The following is a 20,719-nucleotide window of genomic DNA, read 5'->3' on the forward strand; positions in this document are numbered from 1 at the left end:
TAAGATTTGGAAAATTCATTCGAATAAGTAGGAGAAAAAAGATAAAGTGCTGCAATAAAATGTTCGAATTTACCGGATAAACAGATACGGATAATATCCGAATTCGAACAATATCCGACGGATACGAATTCAGTAATAGATATTAAATATCCGTCGAATCCGAATCCGAATCTGAATTCGGATAGTGTATACGGTAATCGAATTCGGATATAGCCAAATCGGCTCCGAATTCGATCCGTTTACACCCCTAGAGATGGAGAGTATTTTTGCCATGAAAAGTATTTATCCATATATTATCGACACGTTCATCAAATCAAGGCACCTGTTGCGGAGATCCTTGACACAGTGGAGTCTTCCTATTCCTAGCATCCACCATGTGAGTAATATATTCACCCTTTTTTCTTCCCTGGACCAGCCCTCTTTGGCTACCGTTTTTACACCACAACGGTCCACAAGGGCCAGAAGGGGTGGATCAAGGAAGAAAAGGGAGCGAATATATCATTTCCCGCCACCACTAGTAATTCCCCGCATTCTCTGCCCAACACATAGAGAGAGAGAGAGAGAGAGAGAGAGAGAGGGAGAGATATGAACAGTTTCAACTCCAAACCTCTCCTAAACCCTAACCCTCTTTTCTTCTCCATATCAAAATCCTCACCCTCAATTTCCTCTCCAAACCCTCGCCCCCTCAAATCCTCTCCCCATACTCGTCTTATCATAAAATCCGAGATCGAAATTAGGGTTTGCGTGAACCGGAGCTGCAGAAAACAAGGATCCAGACAAACCCTAGAAATCCTATCCGATCTTGCTCCGGCCGATATCTCCGTCAATTCCGCCGGTTGTTTAGGTGGATGTGGCGCCGGTCCCAACCTCGTGGTGTTGCCGGACTGCGTTCGGATCGGCCACTGCGGGACCGCGGCACGAGCCTCCGAGATCTTGTCGGAAATCTGCCGGAGCTCCGGGAGAAGTTTTGATCCGGCGAAGAATCTTGAGGCTCTCGCGTTGAGGAAGAAGGGAGAGGGAGAGATGGAGAAGGGGAATTTGTCAGAAGCAGAGGTTTTTTTGTCTCAGGTATAATCTGTTTTGTGTTATTTTACTACTCATCTTTGAATTGAGTTTTTTTATGAACTTAGGTTCCTTTTGCCTTTAGGCCTTGTTTGGATTGCAAGAAAAACATTTCTGATGGAAAATTATTTCAAAGGAATATTTTTTTCTTTCTATAATTTAGAGGGAAATGATATGATTATGGTTAATTTAGAGGGATATTATCATAAATTAAAGGTCCCACTTGTGTTAAAAATTGAATAGGGTTTGTTCAAGTTATCTTTTGTGCGTGCGTGAGATTAGAAATATTTTGATTTTTAAATATTTGATCCTCCTCAAAAAGTGAGCTGCTGTTGGATCAAAAATCAAGTATGGGATGATGGGTACGTGTTTATACGGCCCTTCATCATATAATTGATCCAACCGCTGCTCCTCAAAAAGTGAGCTGCTGTTGGATAAAAAATCAAGGATGGGATGATGGGTACGTGTTTATACGGCCCGTCATCATATAATTTCTCGTAATTCAAATCCCTCTGCCTATATTAAGCCTAAAGACGAACGAACCGGGCCAATGCTTGCTTTCTTTCTAGAGGCTTTGAGTTGAAATAGTTTCCTTCCTGCTTTGTTCGCCAACTTATTCGGTCTGTTGAATCATCACTAAGGCTTTATGTCTTGAATCTACAACTCCTTTCACTGTAAATTCTCCACACCGGCTGATAGTGGAATGATCCTCTGTCTGATCCCTGCCATAAATTGATTGCTGCTTCGGAAATCCTCTGTCTGATCCCTGCCATAAATAGAAAAGGGTCAATGCAGATAACAAGTGAATGGAGATAATAACAGTAACAATCTAATCCTAATCCAACAGAATCTATGCAATCTCCAGCAATCTAAACAAATCTCCAACAAACTAATTCTAATCCAGCAATCAAACGAATCTATGCAATCTCTTGAGAGTGCATCCACTGATCTCAGCTGGCACTTGCTGCTCCTCCTGACTATTAGGAATCTTAGAGAACCTTGACCAGATGCTTAGAGAACCTTGACCACAAGGTTGGAAATCAAGAAACCTCTATTGAATGGATGCCCATGTCTGAGGTCTCCCGCATAGCATCTTCTAGTGATGTACCCTCCCATTGGATCAAAACTTCAGTTATGGCCTTACAATGATGATTCATCATCCGGCAATTTATCACATGAGCAATATGCATAAGCTGATGCTGGAATCAAACCTGACCCATCTATTTTCTCACGTGCCGGAGTCAATCAAAATGGCCTTACCAATACTTTTACTAGAGTTTAAAAGGTTCAGAGACCAAACTCTTAACCTTCCATATCCATTACAACTAGTTCTTCCTAATTCCTAACTAATTGATGTGCTAAATGAGGGTTATACATTCCATAACAATTCAACATTTTCTTTGCATTTACCATAACGATTCGGCATTTTATTTGCATCTCCTCTTAATGCTCTTGTACGATACCTCCTTTAACCTCTATGCTCTAGACGTGGGCCAGCATACTCTACAATATTGAAGCCATGGACCTTCTAGCATGCTATGGTTATATTGTTCCCCTTAGTCCTTCGAACGCAACCTGAAAACCTGGGTCAGAAGCATAAATTGAACTACTGCTGTATTCCCAGCATGCAACCCTCAATTAGAGGCTTAGAGTACATCTAGCATTCGGCAGGTTCTACATATGTAAGCCATCATCATCAAGTTTCTATTAAAGGGGTAAAATACAGGCACAATAGACATGATTTGGCTAGTCTAAAATTTAGGTTACAAGGATGAAGCTATATAAAGGTATTATTTCTTATTCTCGTACAAGTGGGAGCATAAGCCTCTATTAGTATTATGGAAAATTCATTTAAGAGATTGATTAGATCAACCCTAAAGCAATTGGAGCTTCTTGAATAATAAATACCCCATATGCATATTGCTCTTGTGTACAAGAGAGTATAATCATGTATGAATACCCTTAGTATGTTACCCAGGCAGTCGACTCATACATGTCCGACAGTTTTCCAGACTTGTTGAAGCAAAAGGCGATTCTCTGGTGCTGTGAAGTGGTGACTAGTCAATGGTCTATTCTTGATGGGCAAATATGCCTCGTATTGAGCCGACGATCCGCATCAATTCTGCATAAGGTCAAGAATTACCTAGCTCACTGGTTAAGGCTTTGTTCTTTGGCCTTGAGCTCGAAGGTTCAATCCCAGCTTACCTACCAAAAAAAAGATATCTGAGGACCATTATAGATCTAGTGGATTAACAATGTGGAGGGAGATATTAAGGCAAAAATATAATTTCAATGTAGGAATCCGGTTCAGAGTTTACATGGTTGACAAGATCAAATTTTGGCAAGATAATTTGTGTGCAGAATCTGCTCTCAAGGAGAGGTTTCCAGACCGCTTTGTGGTAGCTTTGGATAAGGATGCCATAGTAAAGAATTTCATGGAAGATTAAATTCAGACGCAACTTCTTTGATAGAGAGCTGGGCCGAGTTGCTCGACTATTGGAGATTCTGGATTCCTGCTATATTAAAAGAATTGGCCTCGATAAAAGGTTATGGATCTGGAGTTCCTTCTGGGTCTTCTCATTTATGTCTTTTTATCACCACCTAGTCCGTTGCCCTACGACTTTGCCATTAACTAAAGTATGGAGCATTCCAGCTCGTCCCAAGGTTTGTGCCTCTGAGTGGACTGCCATGATTAATAAGTTTCTCATAGTGGATCACTTGTGTAATGGCCTCATGATGATCATCGTTGACCATATATTCCTTCACTGTAGATTGGTAAGAGATGTGTGGAGCCGGGTTTTAAAGCGATTTGGTTTGGCTTGGGTCTTAGCAGCTCGGCTGTCTGATCTATTGGAATGTTGCTTTCTTGCTCCTTGGCAGGAGAAAGGAAAAATCCTTTAGAAGGTAGTCTTGTTGCTAGCCACTATATGGGATTTATGGAAGGAACTGAATGCTATGGTATTTAAGGGTTTGGTTAAGGATTCACACATTATTTTTATGAAGGTGGTTGCATTAACCATATCTTTGATGAAGATTCTTCCAAGCTTTAGATTTGTCTCTGCCTATGACCTCTTGAGAGGATGGAGAGAGATTTGTGCTTGTGGCAAATATGTGACGTCTCGCTCTCCTTGGTAGTCCCCTCCTAGCCCAAGTTATCTAAACCTTAACTTTGATGGGTCTAGTTTGGGCAATCCATGGCCAGCAAGAGTAGGTGGTGTTCTTAAAAGATGAGAATGGAGTTCCTAGGTGGTCATTTTTTCGGCCCCATTGGAATTGCCAATTCGAATGGGGCGTAGGTGAGAGCATTCCCCCAGGGCATCAAGATCACAGATAGGACCGATTTGGGGAGGTTGATTGTTAAGGGAGATTGTCTGTTTTCCATTGGATGGAGGGAAGCCACCCTCATCCCTGGAGATTCACACACTTCATTGTTGAGATTCAAGATCGTCTGGTGGGCTTCCATCCTTCTTATCACCATGTGATAAGATCGGCTAACAGTGACTAGTGACATTGACAGACTAGCTTGATTTGGTGCTACCAGAGACTGTTTGGACATCTTTGACCATCTCCCTACTTGAGAGCTTCGATCGTAGTTTTGCTAGTTTTTTGTTATTCCATATCTTTTGGTTTGTAGTGACCATCTAGGCTCCATATCTTTTGGTTTGTAGTGACCATTTAGGCTCGGTCGAGGGGTCTTTCTTCACATTGAATAAAATTTCCCACAATTCAAAAAAAAAAAACGAAGGTATTCCATGGACCGGTTAGTGTCTGACTCGTGTTGCTGGTATTGCTCTCTTTTGTAAAAGTTATTTTAAAATAAAATAGATAGTAAAATATGTTAGGAAAATTTAAATAAATTTAGACTAATTCGCAAAAATAAAATATTTTGTAATTTTTTATTATTTTTTTGGATATACAAAAATAGTACACAGCTAAACATTCTATAACAATATTTCTCCTTTAGATTATTGGACTCATTTAGAATCAGGATGGAAAGGATGGAAAAGTTTCATAGGTTGGTCTGTTTAAATAAAACAAAAAATCGAGCCTTGTTCCAGCATTGAGCTGATATTTATGGCTCTATTTGCTGATTATGCGTGCTTGTGATCCAAATGCACTAGATTTTTTCGTCAACCGCATCATCCGTGTCTTCACATTGATGTGTTAGCACTTGGGGTAAAATAGTTACCTTGTCAGGGCCATATAGCTTAGGTGCTGTACCGTCTCTGACAAGTCTGGCACATGTTGACTTTCAAGTGAAGATACCACAGGGTGAACCGGGGTCACACTGGTATCCAACATGAGTCCATAGATCCAACCGAATTATAATAATTATTTATATGTATGCAATCTGACTAGCTGATTAAAAAGGCTCTAATGATGCCATCTTTCTTATGATTTACAGGCCATTGATCTTAAACCATCTGGAGGTCTGCATATCATTTATAAAAGCAGGTTTGTAAAACGTTACCCTATCATCTGAGAATCCTTGAAATGATAGCAATTTTAAAATAATAATCTGAACACTTATGATCCTTTTGGCTTTAGTCTTTTCAACACGCGTCGGATTATCTTTGCAATTTTTTTTGTTGAATGGTATCATTGCAAATTTCTACTACACGCGACTTCCACAATTTGAATTATTCCGAAGAACAGAAGTTTAAAGCACTTGATAGTTTTCTAGTTCTGCCACTGTTAATAGTGTCAGCAAACTGGGTTTAATTAGTTGGGCCATAGTGTATATCTGTTAATTGGTAGCTGGCATCACAGATATTGATCGCATCTTTTGTTTCTCTTGAGCGTTACTGTTTCAAATGTCAGTAAGTGTTTTCTTTCCATCGTCCGTTTATTGTATGAAAAAAAGAGTACTGCGGTCAAATGCTTAAAATCTGAAAGAATCTCTTGCTTTGGGGACATCTTGTCCCCTGGATTGTAATCTTTATCTTGGTTGGAATGAAATACGTTACCTTTCAAAAAAGAAATATTTCTTCTCTGTTGGCAGTCCACTACTTCAATTTTATATATGAGATATTTTGCTTCTCAGATCTGCTGCTAGACTGGCGATGGGTAACAACTCAAGTGCTCTTGAAGATGCTAAAGAAGCTTCAAGAATAGCTCCTAGATATCCTCAGGTAAACCTTATAACTTAGTCTAATGAAATGCTTCTGTTTTCAGAGGAAAATATAAAATATAAAATTTATATATCCCCACGACTGTCTAGGAAAATGTTCTTCATTTCTTCTTAAGTAATTCCTTCCCATGTACATTTTGGAAAGATCAAGACGTGTTCTTATGATTTATCAGGAACTTGGTGTAATGTTGGTAGAATGTTAAAAATGCTAAATTCTCCAAATGAAATAGTACATGTGTGAACACTTTTTTATTTTAGAAATCCAGACATTGGCAAGCTGTTGTTAAGTTTTCATATTTTATTATTATTGTTCGAATGGCAATAGTAGGGTTGCTATTTGTACCAATCAAACATCATAAACTGTGTCATTAACATAAAATTATGGGTTATGCATGTATCTGCATGCATGTGAGTGTCTTATCACAATTTCTAGAGGAGGGACATTTTAGAAAATTTCCATGAGAAAATAAGGGTGATTTTATCCCCACTCGTTTTAGTAATGTCACAGAAAGGATTTCCTTACAGGACTTTATTTTTTTCATGAGTTTTTCATATTGAATCTATGCTCACATCCCAATCCTAGAGATATGAACTGGTTCAATGGTGCAGGCTTATATTTGCCAAGGTGATGCTTTCTTGGCTATGGAGGAATATGATGCAGCTGAAAACGCATATTCATCTGCTTTACTGGTCGATCCGGCTATCCGTCGTTCCAAATCTTTCAAGGTTTGTTACCCTTTAATATTCTTTTGCAAGTAATTGAAAAGCAGTCCAAGTGGACTTTTTTCTTCTTATTCTTTTCTCATTTCTAATGAACATGGAAAATCAAATGGCAGTCAAAAAATAATACAACACCAAATAGAGCTAACACTATTTCGATTATTTTGTGCTTATAGCTGAAAATACCCATTCCTTTTTACTAAAACTTGCTTAGTGAAAACCATTACGAATTTAAAATTTTGTCAATTAAAACTTGCTTTGTCTCATGATTTCTCTTTCAGTGCGTTTACAGAAAATGAGAGGTGCATATGTGATTCTGCTTAAATTGTGACACATTTAGACTTCGCACCTCTCCTTTTGTCTCATATTTTATAGTTTTAAGATTGAAGACACATTCTGTAGATTTGGCAAAAAGTAGCTGTAGTGCTTCTTTGGAGACCTCCGAAAATTCTTTGCCTTTAATTCGTTGAAGTTAAATAAGATTCTTTGTAAATGACAGTTATAATAGTTTTAATTTTTGTTTTGTTTTTGAAAATTGTCTTTTAACTCTAAAAAGATTACAAGGGGACAAGTGGTCCACCCATTAGAAACAGGCATAAATCCTGTTTGGAGTTTGGACTACACTGGATATACACCATCATACAATGTAATTCAGTGGATACAATAAGAAAACTAACTATTCCGATGCCCATCTGCCACATTCAAAGTGAAAATGACAAAATTAATGATAGTTTTAAAAAATGACAAAATTAATGGCTTCCAAAGAAAACTATAGGACGTGTTCTTCAAGGTTTCTAATTCTCTATTTTTAAACGTGTGAAATGGGCGGAAGAGAATCACCGAGAGCGATGCTGCTTTGCTTAAAAAATTGACTGTAAATCACCGCCAAATTCTGCTCGAACGTCGAAAATTACAGAAACGAGCGGGCACAGAAGCGGTGCCGAGAAGGGTTAAAGAACGCATCCTTAATTTAATATCTTTAATATCCTGAATGCAAATAAGATTTAACTTAGGCCACTTTTGGATACCCACAAGATTTAGATTTGGATTTAGTTGATATTTTGAACTGGATCAGATCCTTAGATTTTTAAATCAGCGACAAGCCGACAACAGTGCAAAAAATTCCGATTTTCAAATCTATTCTGCGAGACGTTATTTGGAAATCAATGTTTGTAGCAACTTCCTTCCCCTCGCTGCTCCTCGACGTTGCTCCAGCGGTAGCTAGACATCCCTCCTTCCCTCCCCCCTCTCTCTCCCTCTTAAAACATGATCACGGAGATGATTGATGTATTTTGTATCCAAAAATCAAATCCAAATCAAAATACAGATGCATGAGGTATCCAAACGGGCCCTGGCCCTTAAAGTATTTGCAAATGACCCAATTTTAGTGGCATCCAAAGAGGCCCTCCTTTCATTATTTCAACGGCGTTTTTCATAAATTGCTTATTTTCTGATGGATCTGGCTTATAATATCACATTGCTCATGCAGGCTCGGGTTGCAAAGCTTCAAGAGAAACTCTCTATAACAGATGTTTCGTCCTAACCCCTGCAAATTCACTTTGGATTATTACCTTTAAAGGTGCAATTGAGAATCCAATAAAAGGGCACTACAGGTAAGCTTAATGTTGTTTTCAGGCTTATATTCCCATCACTTTCCAAGTTAGAATTAGCCGTTGATATACTAGGCCTTTGTTGTAAATATCCTTTATTTTTATTCCACTCACTCTCAAGGTGGCATCCACATTAGATTGCAAATTTGCTAATTTACTCACTATATTTGTAACATATGTATTCTCTTTTTCTCTTTGATTTTTTTCACAAATTTGCATCCATAAATGCACCCGCTTTTGTCATGTACACTATACTTTTCTTCATGTTTCATTTGATTTCAAAAGCTTTTGCAGTAGACTAGGGGTGCAATGCATCCAATTAGGACTGGATTCACCTATGTCTTGGGTCACGATTCCAATTGTCTGAATCAGGCACTGGAATTGGGATATGATTCCAATTCTGTACGATTCCATTATTTGGTTCAAAAAAAGAATGGAATCGAGGGTGGAATTGACACTGGGGAAGAGTTAGAGGGAGAAAAAAAAATGCAGGAATCATCTTGTGAAAATGATTTTTGTGATGCAACCTATTTACGTTATGGCCCAACAAATGAACGGTATCGATCATCCCACAAGTGGGCCCTACAGTCCTTTTTGAGAAATACTGGACCATACAGCCACACACACCTTATAAAAGCTCTAGAAATGTAACAATGGTGTCCGTGAAAGGAGTAAATAATGAAGTTCGTATCAGAGTTAAAGGTATGTCTCGTCTACCAGGAATTTCAATACTGAAAACAGGACTGAAAAAGAGGGAAATAACAATGGATTATTGTAAGGTTTATGCAAGGAAAGAAAAGGAAAAGAGAGCACTTTCTTTTCTTTTTCTGTTTGCTTTTCATTTGGAGACTTACCTGTTGGTAGGGGTACAATTTGGGCGGGTTGGGTTTTCTCAACCGGGGCTGAGTTCGGGTTGGGTTCGGGTTGAGGGCTTGGGCAACCTGACCAAAGTGAACCCATCATTTTAAATAATTTTTTAATTTTTTTAAGCTAAAAATCTTGGGTTGGGTCGGGTTGAAGTCGGGTTGGCAAAAAGGGTTCCTCGGGTCGGGGTTGAACCTTGTCGGGTTGGGTTTGGGTTGACCTCAACCCGACCTGAGTTGCACCCCTACCTGTTGGAAGCAAGCAGACGGATTGAGCATTGCTGAGAGAGGTTTTCTTAAGGAAATTGGAGAATTTTTTGCCTCTGGAATCAGAATACCACCTACTTGGCGGTAATATAATTCCTCCTTGCGTCTCCCATGCCCTTAATGTGTTTGAACTTTGAACCAGATGCCCGAATCTGTGGAGACGGAATAGGATCCCAATTCCGGTTCCAAATTCCGGCAATCCAAATGCACCCTCAGAGTTCTGTCTATCTTGTGTTTTTTATACACGTGCACCTCTATGCTCCCACTTCTTCATACGGTTTGCACCATTTTCCATAGAAGTAGGGCATATTTGTCATTTAAGTGGTTCAGAAATCTAAGAAGATCTGGGTTTGTTTTCTTACGGGTTGATTTGATTGTGATTTGGATTTTTGTAGCCAAAGGCCCCGATGATGAGGCTGCCTTCTCCATCTTCCTAATGAAACTCAAAAGAGATGCCTTTTGATTCTCCCATTTATCACAACTCATGGGTGAAAATGCCCATTTGCCCTGTCCAATTCTACAAGTGGTATAAAGTAGAAATCTACCAAACAATATATTAATTTGTACAGATAAGAGTAAAGAACTATCAATTGTAAGAGATTATGTCTCACAAGGGTATTCTTATAAAGTTCATTGAAAATAGTTTTAATACAAAAGGAAATGATATTCGCACCCATTTTTCCAGCATTCACACTCCCCTCTGATGAACTCTAGATTTTCTTATTCAAGGGTCTAGAGGCCTCTATTCCATGTAAATAAGAAGGGATTTGCTAGGCAATTTCTTGGAAAGCCATTTTGCGTGTGGCTTTGGCATGGCAGAATAGCCACATATGAATTGAATGAATAGGACAAAATCTATCAAAAAGTCAATCTGTGTGGCTGTTCTCACATGCAAAAGCCAGCCACCAAATGTCTTTTCCGAGAAATTGCCTAGCAAATCCCAAATAAAAATGATAAAGAGACTGATATTGCAAATGTGAGAAATAAATCCCAAAATGAGAAAGGAGGATGGTCGACCTTTAGAGGGTTTCATCACTCATTCGCTGCAGACTAATCTAACACTTTTAACTTGCAAAATAAAATAAATAATAATAATTAATAATCCACATAGATAAATTAAGATAAAGTCAAGATATATATAGGCTACTGAGGTTAATTAGCACTGCCATATTTTGATAATTGCACTACCTCATCTTGTCTTTTCTTTTTTAATTGGTTTCTGAGAGCTTTTTGGGAACTGTAATAACCTCGGACGGCTGTTTAAACAGTAAAAGACAAGATGAGGTAGTGAAATTATCAAAACATGGTAGTGCCAATATCAGTAGCCTAAATAAATATTTTTGATCAATAGAATACAATATATAATGAGCGATTATTTTTTCGCCCCCCATGTAGGATTATGCACCCCACTGTCAATGTGATTTGACGTCAAAAAGAGTTAAGTCTGCCCGATTCACTTTAACAGGGGCGCATAATCCTACATGGGGGGCGAAAAAATCATCTCCCTGTGTAATTATTAAATATGTTATTTTTTAATATATAAACTAATCTCTCTCTCTCTCTCTCTCTCTCTCTCTCTCTCTCGATATTGTTCATCTCCAACCAACAATGGAAGAGCTCTGTGATTTGAAAGTCCATGTCAATGGCCAACACACCTTCCTTCTCAATCAGGTAATTCCTTTCTTCAAAGCTATAATCCACTTCTAAATTTCTAATCATCCATCTTGTTAGAAATTACATATGGGTTTTGTTTTTTGTTCTTGATTCTGCAGAAGATTATCTCAACATTCTCAGGAAGAATGAAAAAGATGATGAAACAAGAAAATAAAAATAACCACATTACAGATTCAGTAATCAAAATCAATGGTTTTCCAGGCGGCCCAAAAGGGTTTGAGCTAGTTTCAAGATTTTGCTACAATAAAGGCAGAATTCCCATAAGCCCTTCAAACATATCCCTCCTTCGTTGCTCAGCAATTTTCCTTGAAATGACTGAAGAATTCACAAATTGTAATCTCCTTTATCAGACAGAGACCTTTCTTGAAGGGCTTTTCTATTGGACTTGGACTGATATATTGTCATCTTTAAAGGAATCTGAATCTTTTTTCTCTTATGCTGATTCATCTGGCCTCATTGAAGAACTCATAAATGCTCTTCTTATAAAGATTACTTCAAATTCAAATACACCCTTTACACCATCATCATCATCATCATCTTCTTGTTCACCAGAAACAACATCTTGTTTCAGAATCTCTAAATCTACATGGTGGTTTGATGATTTGACAATATTGCCCCCAAAGATTATAGAAAAGGTGGTCAAAATCATGGGTAATTATGGAACAAATAACAACAGTCTCATTCTCACCAAATTCCTCCTCCACTATTTGAATACAGCTCTTCAGAGACCAAGTGGAATGGTATCGAAGTCTGAATATGGTGGCCTTTCAGATATTGCCATTGATGGTGTGCTTTCTGTGGGCAAAACAGCTTTCTCTTTTAGAGGGTTGTTTTGGGTTTTGAGGGTGGTTTCAAATTTGGGAGTAAGCAAGAGTTACAAGACTCAATTAGAGGGATTGATTGGTGGGATGCTTGATCAAGCAACCTTGGATGATTTACTTGTTTCAGGGCATGATGGGGTTGTTTATGATGTTAATTTGGTTTTGAGATTAGTTAGAGTTTTTGTTAATGAACAAGATGGAATATGTTTACATAAGATGAAGAAAGTTGGGAGGTTAATGGATCAATACATGAAGGAAATTTCTCCTGATAAGAGCTTGAGGGTTTCAAAGTTTCTTGCAGTTGCAGAGAGCTTGCCATATAGTGCTAGAGACTGCTTTGATGGGGTCTACAGAGCAATAGACATTTATCTTGAGGTAAGAGGACAAAAACCCATTTGTCCATTTCCTCGTGTCTAATCTATTATATTTTTCTAGAGATTTTATATGTGTGGCCCTATAAACCTGTATTTTTCAAAAAAGTACGGAATGGCCCACACCATATGATGATATAAACCATCTATTAATGGCCCACAACAGAAATAGGTATGCCCCAAAAATCATTTCGATAGGATGATCCTAACCCTCTGATCTAGAGGGACTGCACATTAAGGAAACTTCTATAGATCGGAGGGTTAGGATCATCCCATGGAAATGAATTTTGGGGCACAACCTATTTACGTTGTGGCCCAACAAAAGGACGGTTTGGATCATCCTATGCTGTGGGCTATTCCATACTTTTCGAAACCTATGGGTTCATACAAGTCTCATTTCTCTATTTCTTTTCATCATATTTTCTTCTTCTAAATAGACAGATTTTCTGCCATTGATATTTTGTTGCTTTCTAGTTTTAGCCAGATTATTTATTGTTTGCATGCACTGCATGTGATTGATGGGTTTGTGATATTTCTGTTAAATTGCTGATTTGTATGTGATTTTCTCTAATTATGGAACTGATATTAACAACCTTCTTGTTTTGATATTGACGCCCTTCTTGAGTTCTTGTCATATAAACTCTCTCATTGCTTCTTGTTTTGATATTGACGCCTCTCATCCAAGGAGAGAAGTTTAGAGGGGTGAAAATATAAAAAAACAAGGGGATCAGAGCTTCTCTTTTGCTTCTGTTTAGAGTCCCAACTTTTTCACGTTGTCGGCGAATGTTAATTATTGCCTATGCATGTAATTCCTTAACTAGTTGGTAGTTGGAAATTCCGTTAAGGATGCTTTCCTACAGTTATATGCCTAGTAAGGCCTTGTTCGTTTAAGATTATGAGAACTGACTGTGAGTGCCAAATCGGTTGTTGGACTCAAAATTATGTTTAATTTAAGTCCAATAATCGGTTTGGTACTCACAATCTGTTGTCGTAATCTTAACCGAACAGTGCCTAATATTCTTAGGGCAGTAATAAATCGACCCCTTAATATCTTAAATCGAGCCCATCTATCTCTCTCTCTCTCTCTCTCTCTCTCTGTCTCTCTCTGCACTGCCTTATATAGGGGCTGATTTAAGATATATATGGGGTCGATTTAATAACTGCCCTATTCTTAAGCTACCCCTTTTTATGGCCCCGCAACGGATCAACGACACTAATCAGATGATCCTTACCGTCCAACCATAGATTTTTATGTGTTCCTCATCTTTTGCAGTAGCCTTCCATTTGCAAGGCTGATCAAACAGTTAGTATTGTCCCGATCGGTGCAAAGTTGGACTCATGGCCCACGGCCCATCAATAGTGAGGCCCACAGATTGATGGGTCCAACTAGGGGTGCAACTGCAACTCTACCCAATTTGGAACGGGTTGACACCTACCCAAGCCCAAACTGAAGACCCAAAATCCCAACCTTAAATTGACCCAACCTGAGCATCAGGTCAAGAGGGTCGGCCCTAACCCAACTCGCCTTTAAATCTCTCACCCCCAACCCAACCTGCTTTTAAAATCGGGCCAGATTGGATTGGGTTGTAGCGAATTGGGTTTAGGTTGGCCCGGCACAAAAACAGAAAATCACGGTAAAATTAGGTGATGGGACTAGGTTTGGGTCGAGTTAGGTTTCCCAAGGCCCCAGCCCAACCCAGGCCAAAATTAAATCGGGTCAGATGTTATGACCCCTAACCCAACCCAACCAAAGGAAATCTCAACCCAACCCGAACCAAACTCAGGTTGAACCTGATGGGTTTGGATTGAACCTGGCCCAAGTTGCACCCCTAGGTCCAATACTCCAATTGCTTTGTGCTAGAGAATATACTATCATCAAGCTAACAAGAAAAAATTCATACATAAAATTAGAAAAAAAAAAGGAAAAAACATGGAATTGAAATACTAATTGATCCTTTGCTTAGTTCACTAATTTCAGTTAATTACAATGAGTTGATTTTTTTTCAGTCCCATTTAGCGCTCACTCCGGAGGAACGAACCAGGATATGTAGATGCATGAACTACAAGAAGCTGACCGTCGAAGCTTGCAAGGACCTCGCGAAGAACCCAAGGATCCCGCAGAGGATCACCATTCAAGCACTTATGTCACAAAAATCTAAGCACAAGATCAAAACAAGCATAAGATCAGAATCGCCCTTCTCGGCCGACATGTGTACAATTTCGTATGGTGGAGAGGAAGATGAAAGATTGTTGGATTTCTGGGAGAAGGAAGGGATGAGGGTAAATTTAGAGAGAATGCAATGCAGGGTGATGGAGTTAGAGAAGGTGTGTATTGAAATGAAGGATCAGATGTCAAAGATGGTGAAGAACAAGGTCTATAACAGCCCTCCCCTCACTAGAGCCATGCCCAAGCTATGTTAATTCTCTCCCTTGTCCTCATTAGAGCCATGCCCAATCTAAGTTTATTCTTTCTCTCTCTCTCATGGGGGGTACTTGTTCTAAATGTAACATGAATGTGATTTTTTTTTTTTTTTTTTTGTGATAGTTGAGTAAAGGGTGTTTTGGGAATTTGCAAATTTAAGATGAAACTCTTGTCATTTAATTAAGGCCTTGCTGGGAATTGCAGGAATTTTTTGGAAATGTTTGGAAAGGAAAAATATTTCTTAACTTTCCACTTTTTTACACACGAGAAAAGATAACTTGAACCAACCCTATTCAATTTTTACTCAACGGAACCTTCAAATTATGATAATATCCCTCTAAATCAACCATAATCACATCATTCCTACTAAACGTGGAAAGAAAAAAAATTCTTCTTGCAGGATTTGCTAGGGACCATCCTATAGCCGGCTGTTGCATGAGAGAATAGCCACACAGAGGCTCATTTTTCAACTGATTTTGTCTCATTTATTTAATTCATCTGAGGTGGCTGCTCTCTCATGCATCAGCCGGCCCACAAATGCCTTCTGCAGTGGTCCCTAGCAAATCCGTTTCTTAAAATCGACAGAAACAACAATGGAAATTAAGGGTGTAAACGAGCCGAGCTTGGCTCGGCTCGGCTCGGCTCGGTCAGGCTCGCGAGCCTTACCGAGCTCGGGTTATATTAAGTTCACACCCCTCATCTTCCCTGGACAGCCATATCTAGTGTAATTTGACTACTTTTTTTTACACTATGGGGTGGTCCAAGTAACAAATGGGGTTCCAAAAATGAAGTGACATATTTTGCCTCCCCCACTCACTCCCTGGGCAACCCTTTTAGTGTGTGTGTGTGTGTCTATATATATATATATATATATATATATATGGGAAAGGTGTGCGTACTCGGTCGAGTAGATAAGCTTATCTACTCGGTCGGGTTAAAAACAGTGGGGGCCCACATTTTTGGGGTGATCCAAACCATTCATTTGAAAGGCCCTTACCTAGATAAGGTGTCCACGAAAAATCAGCCCCATAGGATCATCCTAACCCATCCAACAATGGAGGGAAAAATGGGCAGATTTGTGGACAAGCTGTGTTTGTCCATTTTTTCCCATTTTTCCCTCCACTGTTGCATGGGTTAGGATGATCCTATGGGGCTGATTTTTGGTGGACACCCTATCTAGGTAAGGGCCTTTCAAATGAATGGTTTGGATCACCCCAAAAATGTGGGCCCCCACTGTTTTTAACCCGACCGAGTAGATAAGCTTATCTACTCGACCGAGTACGCACACCTTTCCCTATATATATATATATATATATATATATATATATATATATATATATATATATATATATATTAAATTCTTAACGAGCCTTAACGAGCCGAGCCGAGCCTGGCCTAAATCGGGCTCCGCTCGTTAAGGATTCAAGCCGAGCTCGAGCGAGCTTCCGAGCCCGAGCCAAAATTGACACCCTTAGTGGAAATGTTGCAATTCATAGGAGATGAGAAACAGAAGGGGGTGGAAATATCAAATAATACTTCCCTTAATTAATGGGTAAGATGGTAAGGTGGGTGGGGAACATGGCGTGGGTTGGGAGGAGGATTGGTTCAGTTGTCATTGTTTACTTACCTAAAAAAGAACTACTGCTGCTAGTGAAGGACAAGTTGGCTGGTGGGACAGGGACATTTTGGGAATAGCATTTTTATATGCTTGGGAGCTGGGCCCACTAATTGGGAGGTGCTCTAGGCGAGTTATCTTTGTTTGGACTTTGGAACCTCTTGGGAGATGGGACCCATGACTAGTGAGTCATGATTGGGAGTTGGGCCCACTAATTAGGAGGTGTTTTCAAATCTGGGTCATGACGGATTGGGACAGAATTGGGCCCATCGAGTGTCCTAGATCATGCTTAAGTTGTTCATAGTTAAGCCTCAGGGTTAATTAGGAGAGGGAAGAGGAAAGAGACTGAGAAAGAGTTTTTGTTTTGAATAGGCTTCTATATATTACAAAGATACCTCTAATGAATAGAGATTTAAAAGGGCGGCCCAGTGCACGAGGCTCCCGCCATTGCGGAATAGAGATTACAATGAATGTAGATTAATGAACTAAAATATTAAAGGAATTGCTAGCATCCATCGCAAAAGGCTTTTCGCGGGTGGTCTGTCGCAATTCAGACCAGCCACCTCGTAAATGAAGACAAACTAGAGGTTAGCAAATCCCAAATATAAAAGATATTTTTGTACATTGGAACCCTCCCAGTCGGATTTGGACCCATACGGCTTATCTATTTCTTTGACTTAAGGTTTGGAATTCTCTAGTGCCAAATAAGATCCAAGCTTTCTGCTAGTAGTGTTGAATAAAACTAATATGGTGGACAGGCTGAAGAGGCACAATATCCTACTGGCGAATAGCTGCATCCTTTGCTCTATGGAAGAATAATTTATAAACCCCATATTCATCCATTGAGTGTACGATTGGTTTGGCATTCACTGGGTAGCATCAGACTCTGTCAAGAATCTTTTATTGAGTTGAAGCATAATATCTTTGCTTATTAGGAAAAATACTTTGGTGTCTTCATCTTTCCTTACAATTGCTTGAAAGATCAGATTTAGCATGGCAAATTGGCTTCACGCCTTTTGGGGCTACTCTACGGATTTCATTTTAAGGAATTGGAAGAGGATCATTGCAGCTGCCATTCCAAAGGAGAATATGTTAGCAATTTTGAGACGAGACCCCCCTCCCTCTTCCCATCTAATGTTTTCAAGCTCAATGTTGATTGTTGCTCCATTGACAACCTTGGGAAACTGGGAATCAGATGGGTTTTAGATGCAGTGAAGGTGTCATCAACTATGTTTTCTCTAGGCCAATTGGAATAACGGACTGTACTGAAGCGGGGGAGTGTGCTCTTCATTTTGGCATGAGCTTATTTAGGGATCAAATAGAAGAGATCTTGGATGTAGAAGGGGATTCTTCAAATGTCATTTCTTGGGTTCAAGGCACAAGGATTGCTCCATGGAGTGCCAATGATCACCTGAGTTTTTGGATGAGATTTTTTTTATGGGTAAGCTAGGGTTTAATGAGGACCCCTACCGATTTATTAGATCAAGAGGGAGATGGTACAATAAAAGCACAAAACCATCCCTAACTTGGAACATGTGAGAGGGGGAGAACCAAGGCTCAGCACATATGCATGACAAACACTAAGCCTAAGAGATCTAAATGCTCAATGCTTGTGAATTACATAATCAACTAATTTGGTAGGGGTATGCTCGGCACATAGTGAGCGTCTTGGCCAATTTTTCTTGAGAACTTCCTACCCTGATTCATTTGATTTCTCAAGCTCTGGATTCTCTTCTTCACTACTATCCTCATGCTGGATTGGGATTAGGTAGACTTGATTGCATTCATCCCCCAGGACACCTTCTTTTTTTGAGATTCCTTGGGAACTTTTGTGCTTTTGGATCGTCCTCCTTCTCTGAGGAAGATTCTAAGGAGAAGGAAACCTCTTCAAGGTCGGAGTCATCCTCTGTTCCGGTCAAGGTTTTAAATTTTGAGTAAAATTCGAAATTTTGGGTTTCGGTTGAGACTGAAGCCGAAATCACACATACGCGAAACGGTCATTTATTTCGACCAAAATTTTGAAGTTTTGTCCGAAATTTAAGTGATTTCACCCAAAAATCTCAATTTTTATTAATTATTTAATATCTCGAAATTTCGGCCGAAATTACCAAAATTTCAAAATACGAGATAAAATATCCTTTTATTTGATTTTGTTTTCGAAATTTCCAAATTTCGGCCGATATTTCGGTGAGGATCGAAACGCATTCTAAAACCGTAATTTGAAACCATGATTCCAGTGTCCTCCTCACTCTCTTCATCACCCATCTTTGCTTCTGAGTCTTGATTATCATTGTCTTGGATGGCTTTTGGATCCAGGTCCTGAAGAATGTTGAATGGATTTTCTGCTAGGAGGGTCTTGGATCCGGGAGGAGTATTTGCACCTTTGTTTTTCTGAGGTCTTTTGTCCAGGGTATCACCAATATTCTGACATGTAGGCTGAGAGATATTTTCTCTCTGGGCCACATTTGTTCCTTCATTTGTAGGATTCGATTTTTTCCCCCAACCCATTCTTGTTTCTTCTGCAATCGGGCCGATGTCTTGGTTGGACGTTGGAGACATCCCTCAGTAGTATGACTGAAATCTTTGTAGGTTGTACGAGCACTGGGTTTCCAATCGTATTCTACTACCTGAAAGATGGTCCCAGAAGGAGTTTCAATTTCGATTTCCTCAGGGAGTGTTACTCTCAACAGTGATCTCTACACAAACTCGAGCGTAGAGGAGTCGGGAAGCTTCAGCTGTGGTTGCGTCCATGAACAGGGGCCTACCAATAACACTAGCAACTTTACTCAGGCCTTTTGTGGGTCCAAAACTTCAGATGCAAGGCTGGGAACCTGATCCAAATAGGGATGGTGTTGAGTTTCAGTCTTTCCATAGAGCAGTCAGGGATCCATTTTTGGAGGATGAAGGCACGACCTCCATAGGTTGTGATGGGGGCTTCGAGGACCTAAGTACAATCCTCTTCATTTATGAACTTAAAAAGGAAGAATCCACTTGGCAAAGCTATGAGCTGAAATTCCCCTCTGAGTTCCCATTTTCTTTGCAGATGGTTTTTTAGAGATAGTAGCCCACAAGACATGTTTCCATTTTTCTTCTGACTCATTGAAGTCATCTTCACTGAATGAGGCTTTGGTTCTTGCAATGGTTTTCTTTGATGCATGGTAGTGTTAGTGATTTTGCATTTTCAAAATCATGTATATTACATGTTTTAGTGTTTTGGAAAATGTTTTATCAAAAGCGTTTGGGAAAAAGAAAATGTTTTCTTGGAAATATTTGCTTTTACAAAAGGATGTAGAAGTGTAGTTGAAAAGATAGTCTCGTACCGGATGAGAGAAAAGAAAGAGAAGGGCTTATAAAGCACTACCTTTTCTAACTCTTGTTGATTGCACATTGGGTTGAACCCATGGTTGGACCCGCGGGACGGTGCAACGCACCGTTCGCACACGCGCACGCGCACGCGAGCGCGCGGCGTGGGCAATGGGCAATGGGCAATGGGCTATAGGGCGCATAGTGGCGCTTTATTGGCGCTTTTTTAGGCGCACTTTGCACTTCAACGATCAAAGGGTGTGATCAAATGGGTTGTGTCCCTTCCCCCAAGGGGGTGCGATCCACACCATAGATGGTTGATCTAACGATGACTGGGTTGGAGAGAGGTTTTACTCAAACCAACAGTCACCTCTAGAATCGATCAGGACCATTCAATATCAATGGGTGCGATCTAACGGTCATATTTCAAACATTCTGGAAAGGTGCCCTATAGAGGTGTTTTTCACACTGAAAAGACACCAGATGGTCTATAAAAATGTGCAAACTTCAGTCATTTCATATAAAAAAAACGAATTGGCAATTCTGACAGACTTTACACTCTCTTCTACACTCCTACAAAATCCCCAAGTATTTCTATATACTGTTTTTCTTTTGTTTACTGTTCTAGATACTGTTTTTCTGCAGAAACATTATCTAGAAATTTCTCTAAGGCTTGAAATTTCGGAAGGGCATTTCGGGTTTGATTCTGCTAGTGCTACGCGTCATCAAACATTAGTAGGGCTTCCTTACTAGGCTTCATTGTATCTTGGAGGCAATTCGCGGATCCCCTTTGCACATTACTAGTGGGGGCGAATCTTGTCTTAAGGAAAGTGATATCACGCCTTGAAGCAACAAGTTTC

The 20,719-nt window shown here is 39.6% G+C and overlaps 2 protein-coding genes across 3 annotated transcripts; both read left to right on the forward strand.

The window, feature by feature from the left end:
• Nucleotides 1-363: 363 nt before the first annotated feature.
• LOC143854439 (tetratricopeptide repeat (TPR)-containing protein) lies at nt 364-10,179 on the forward strand. Of its 2 annotated transcripts, XR_013237518.1 has the most exons (6): nt 364-1,068; nt 5,468-5,517; nt 6,107-6,194; nt 6,803-6,919; nt 8,403-8,526; nt 10,049-10,179. XR_013237518.1 is itself a non-coding variant. In XM_077364421.1 (5 exons), the coding sequence occupies exons 1-5, from the start codon at nt 586-588 to the stop codon at nt 8,454-8,456; spliced, it is 792 nt and encodes a 263-aa protein (XP_077220536.1). In that variant the 5' UTR covers nt 366-585; the 3' UTR covers nt 8,457-8,775. The 2 variants fall into 2 exon arrangements, 1 of the variants encoding a protein (XP_077220536.1); XM_077364421.1 differs by lacking the exon at nt 10,049-10,179 and having other exon boundaries at nt 366-1,068; nt 8,403-8,775.
• Nucleotides 10,180-10,193: 14 nt separating this feature from the next.
• Nucleotides 10,194-15,150, forward strand: LOC143854438 (BTB/POZ domain-containing protein At3g19850-like). Its single transcript, XM_077364420.1, has 3 exons — nt 10,194-11,324; nt 11,426-12,523; nt 14,527-15,150. Exons 1-3 carry the CDS (start codon nt 11,262-11,264, stop codon nt 14,938-14,940), a joined length of 1,575 nt encoding a protein of 524 aa, XP_077220535.1. The 5' UTR covers nt 10,194-11,261; the 3' UTR covers nt 14,941-15,150.
• The last annotated feature ends 5,569 nt before the right edge of the window (nt 15,151-20,719 follow it).

This window comes from Tasmannia lanceolata, unplaced genomic scaffold (genome assembly GCF_043159265.1).
Source record: "Tasmannia lanceolata isolate RefF3 unplaced genomic scaffold, GAP_Taslan_0.1 ptg000020l, whole genome shotgun sequence".
Taxonomy (NCBI): Eukaryota; Viridiplantae; Streptophyta; class Magnoliopsida; order Canellales; family Winteraceae; genus Tasmannia; species Tasmannia lanceolata.

Coding starts and splice junctions, on each gene's coding strand:
- LOC143854439 (XM_077364421.1), top strand. CDS start 586: ATGAACAGTTTCAACTCCAAACCTCTCCTAAACCCTAACCCTCTTTTC. Junction 1,069..5,467: donor CAGAGGTTTTTTTGTCTCAG/GTATAATCTGTT, acceptor TATGATTTACAG/GCCATTGATCTTAAACCATC. Junction 6,920..8,402: donor GTCGTTCCAAATCTTTCAAG/GTTTGTTACCCT, acceptor TTGCTCATGCAG/GCTCGGGTTGCAAAGCTTCA.
- LOC143854438 (XM_077364420.1), top strand. CDS start 11,262: ATGGAAGAGCTCTGTGATTTGAAAGTCCATGTCAATGGCCAACACACC. Junction 11,325..11,425: donor ACACCTTCCTTCTCAATCAG/GTAATTCCTTTC, acceptor TTGATTCTGCAG/AAGATTATCTCAACATTCTC. Junction 12,524..14,526: donor CAATAGACATTTATCTTGAG/GTAAGAGGACAA, acceptor ATTTTTTTTCAG/TCCCATTTAGCGCTCACTCC.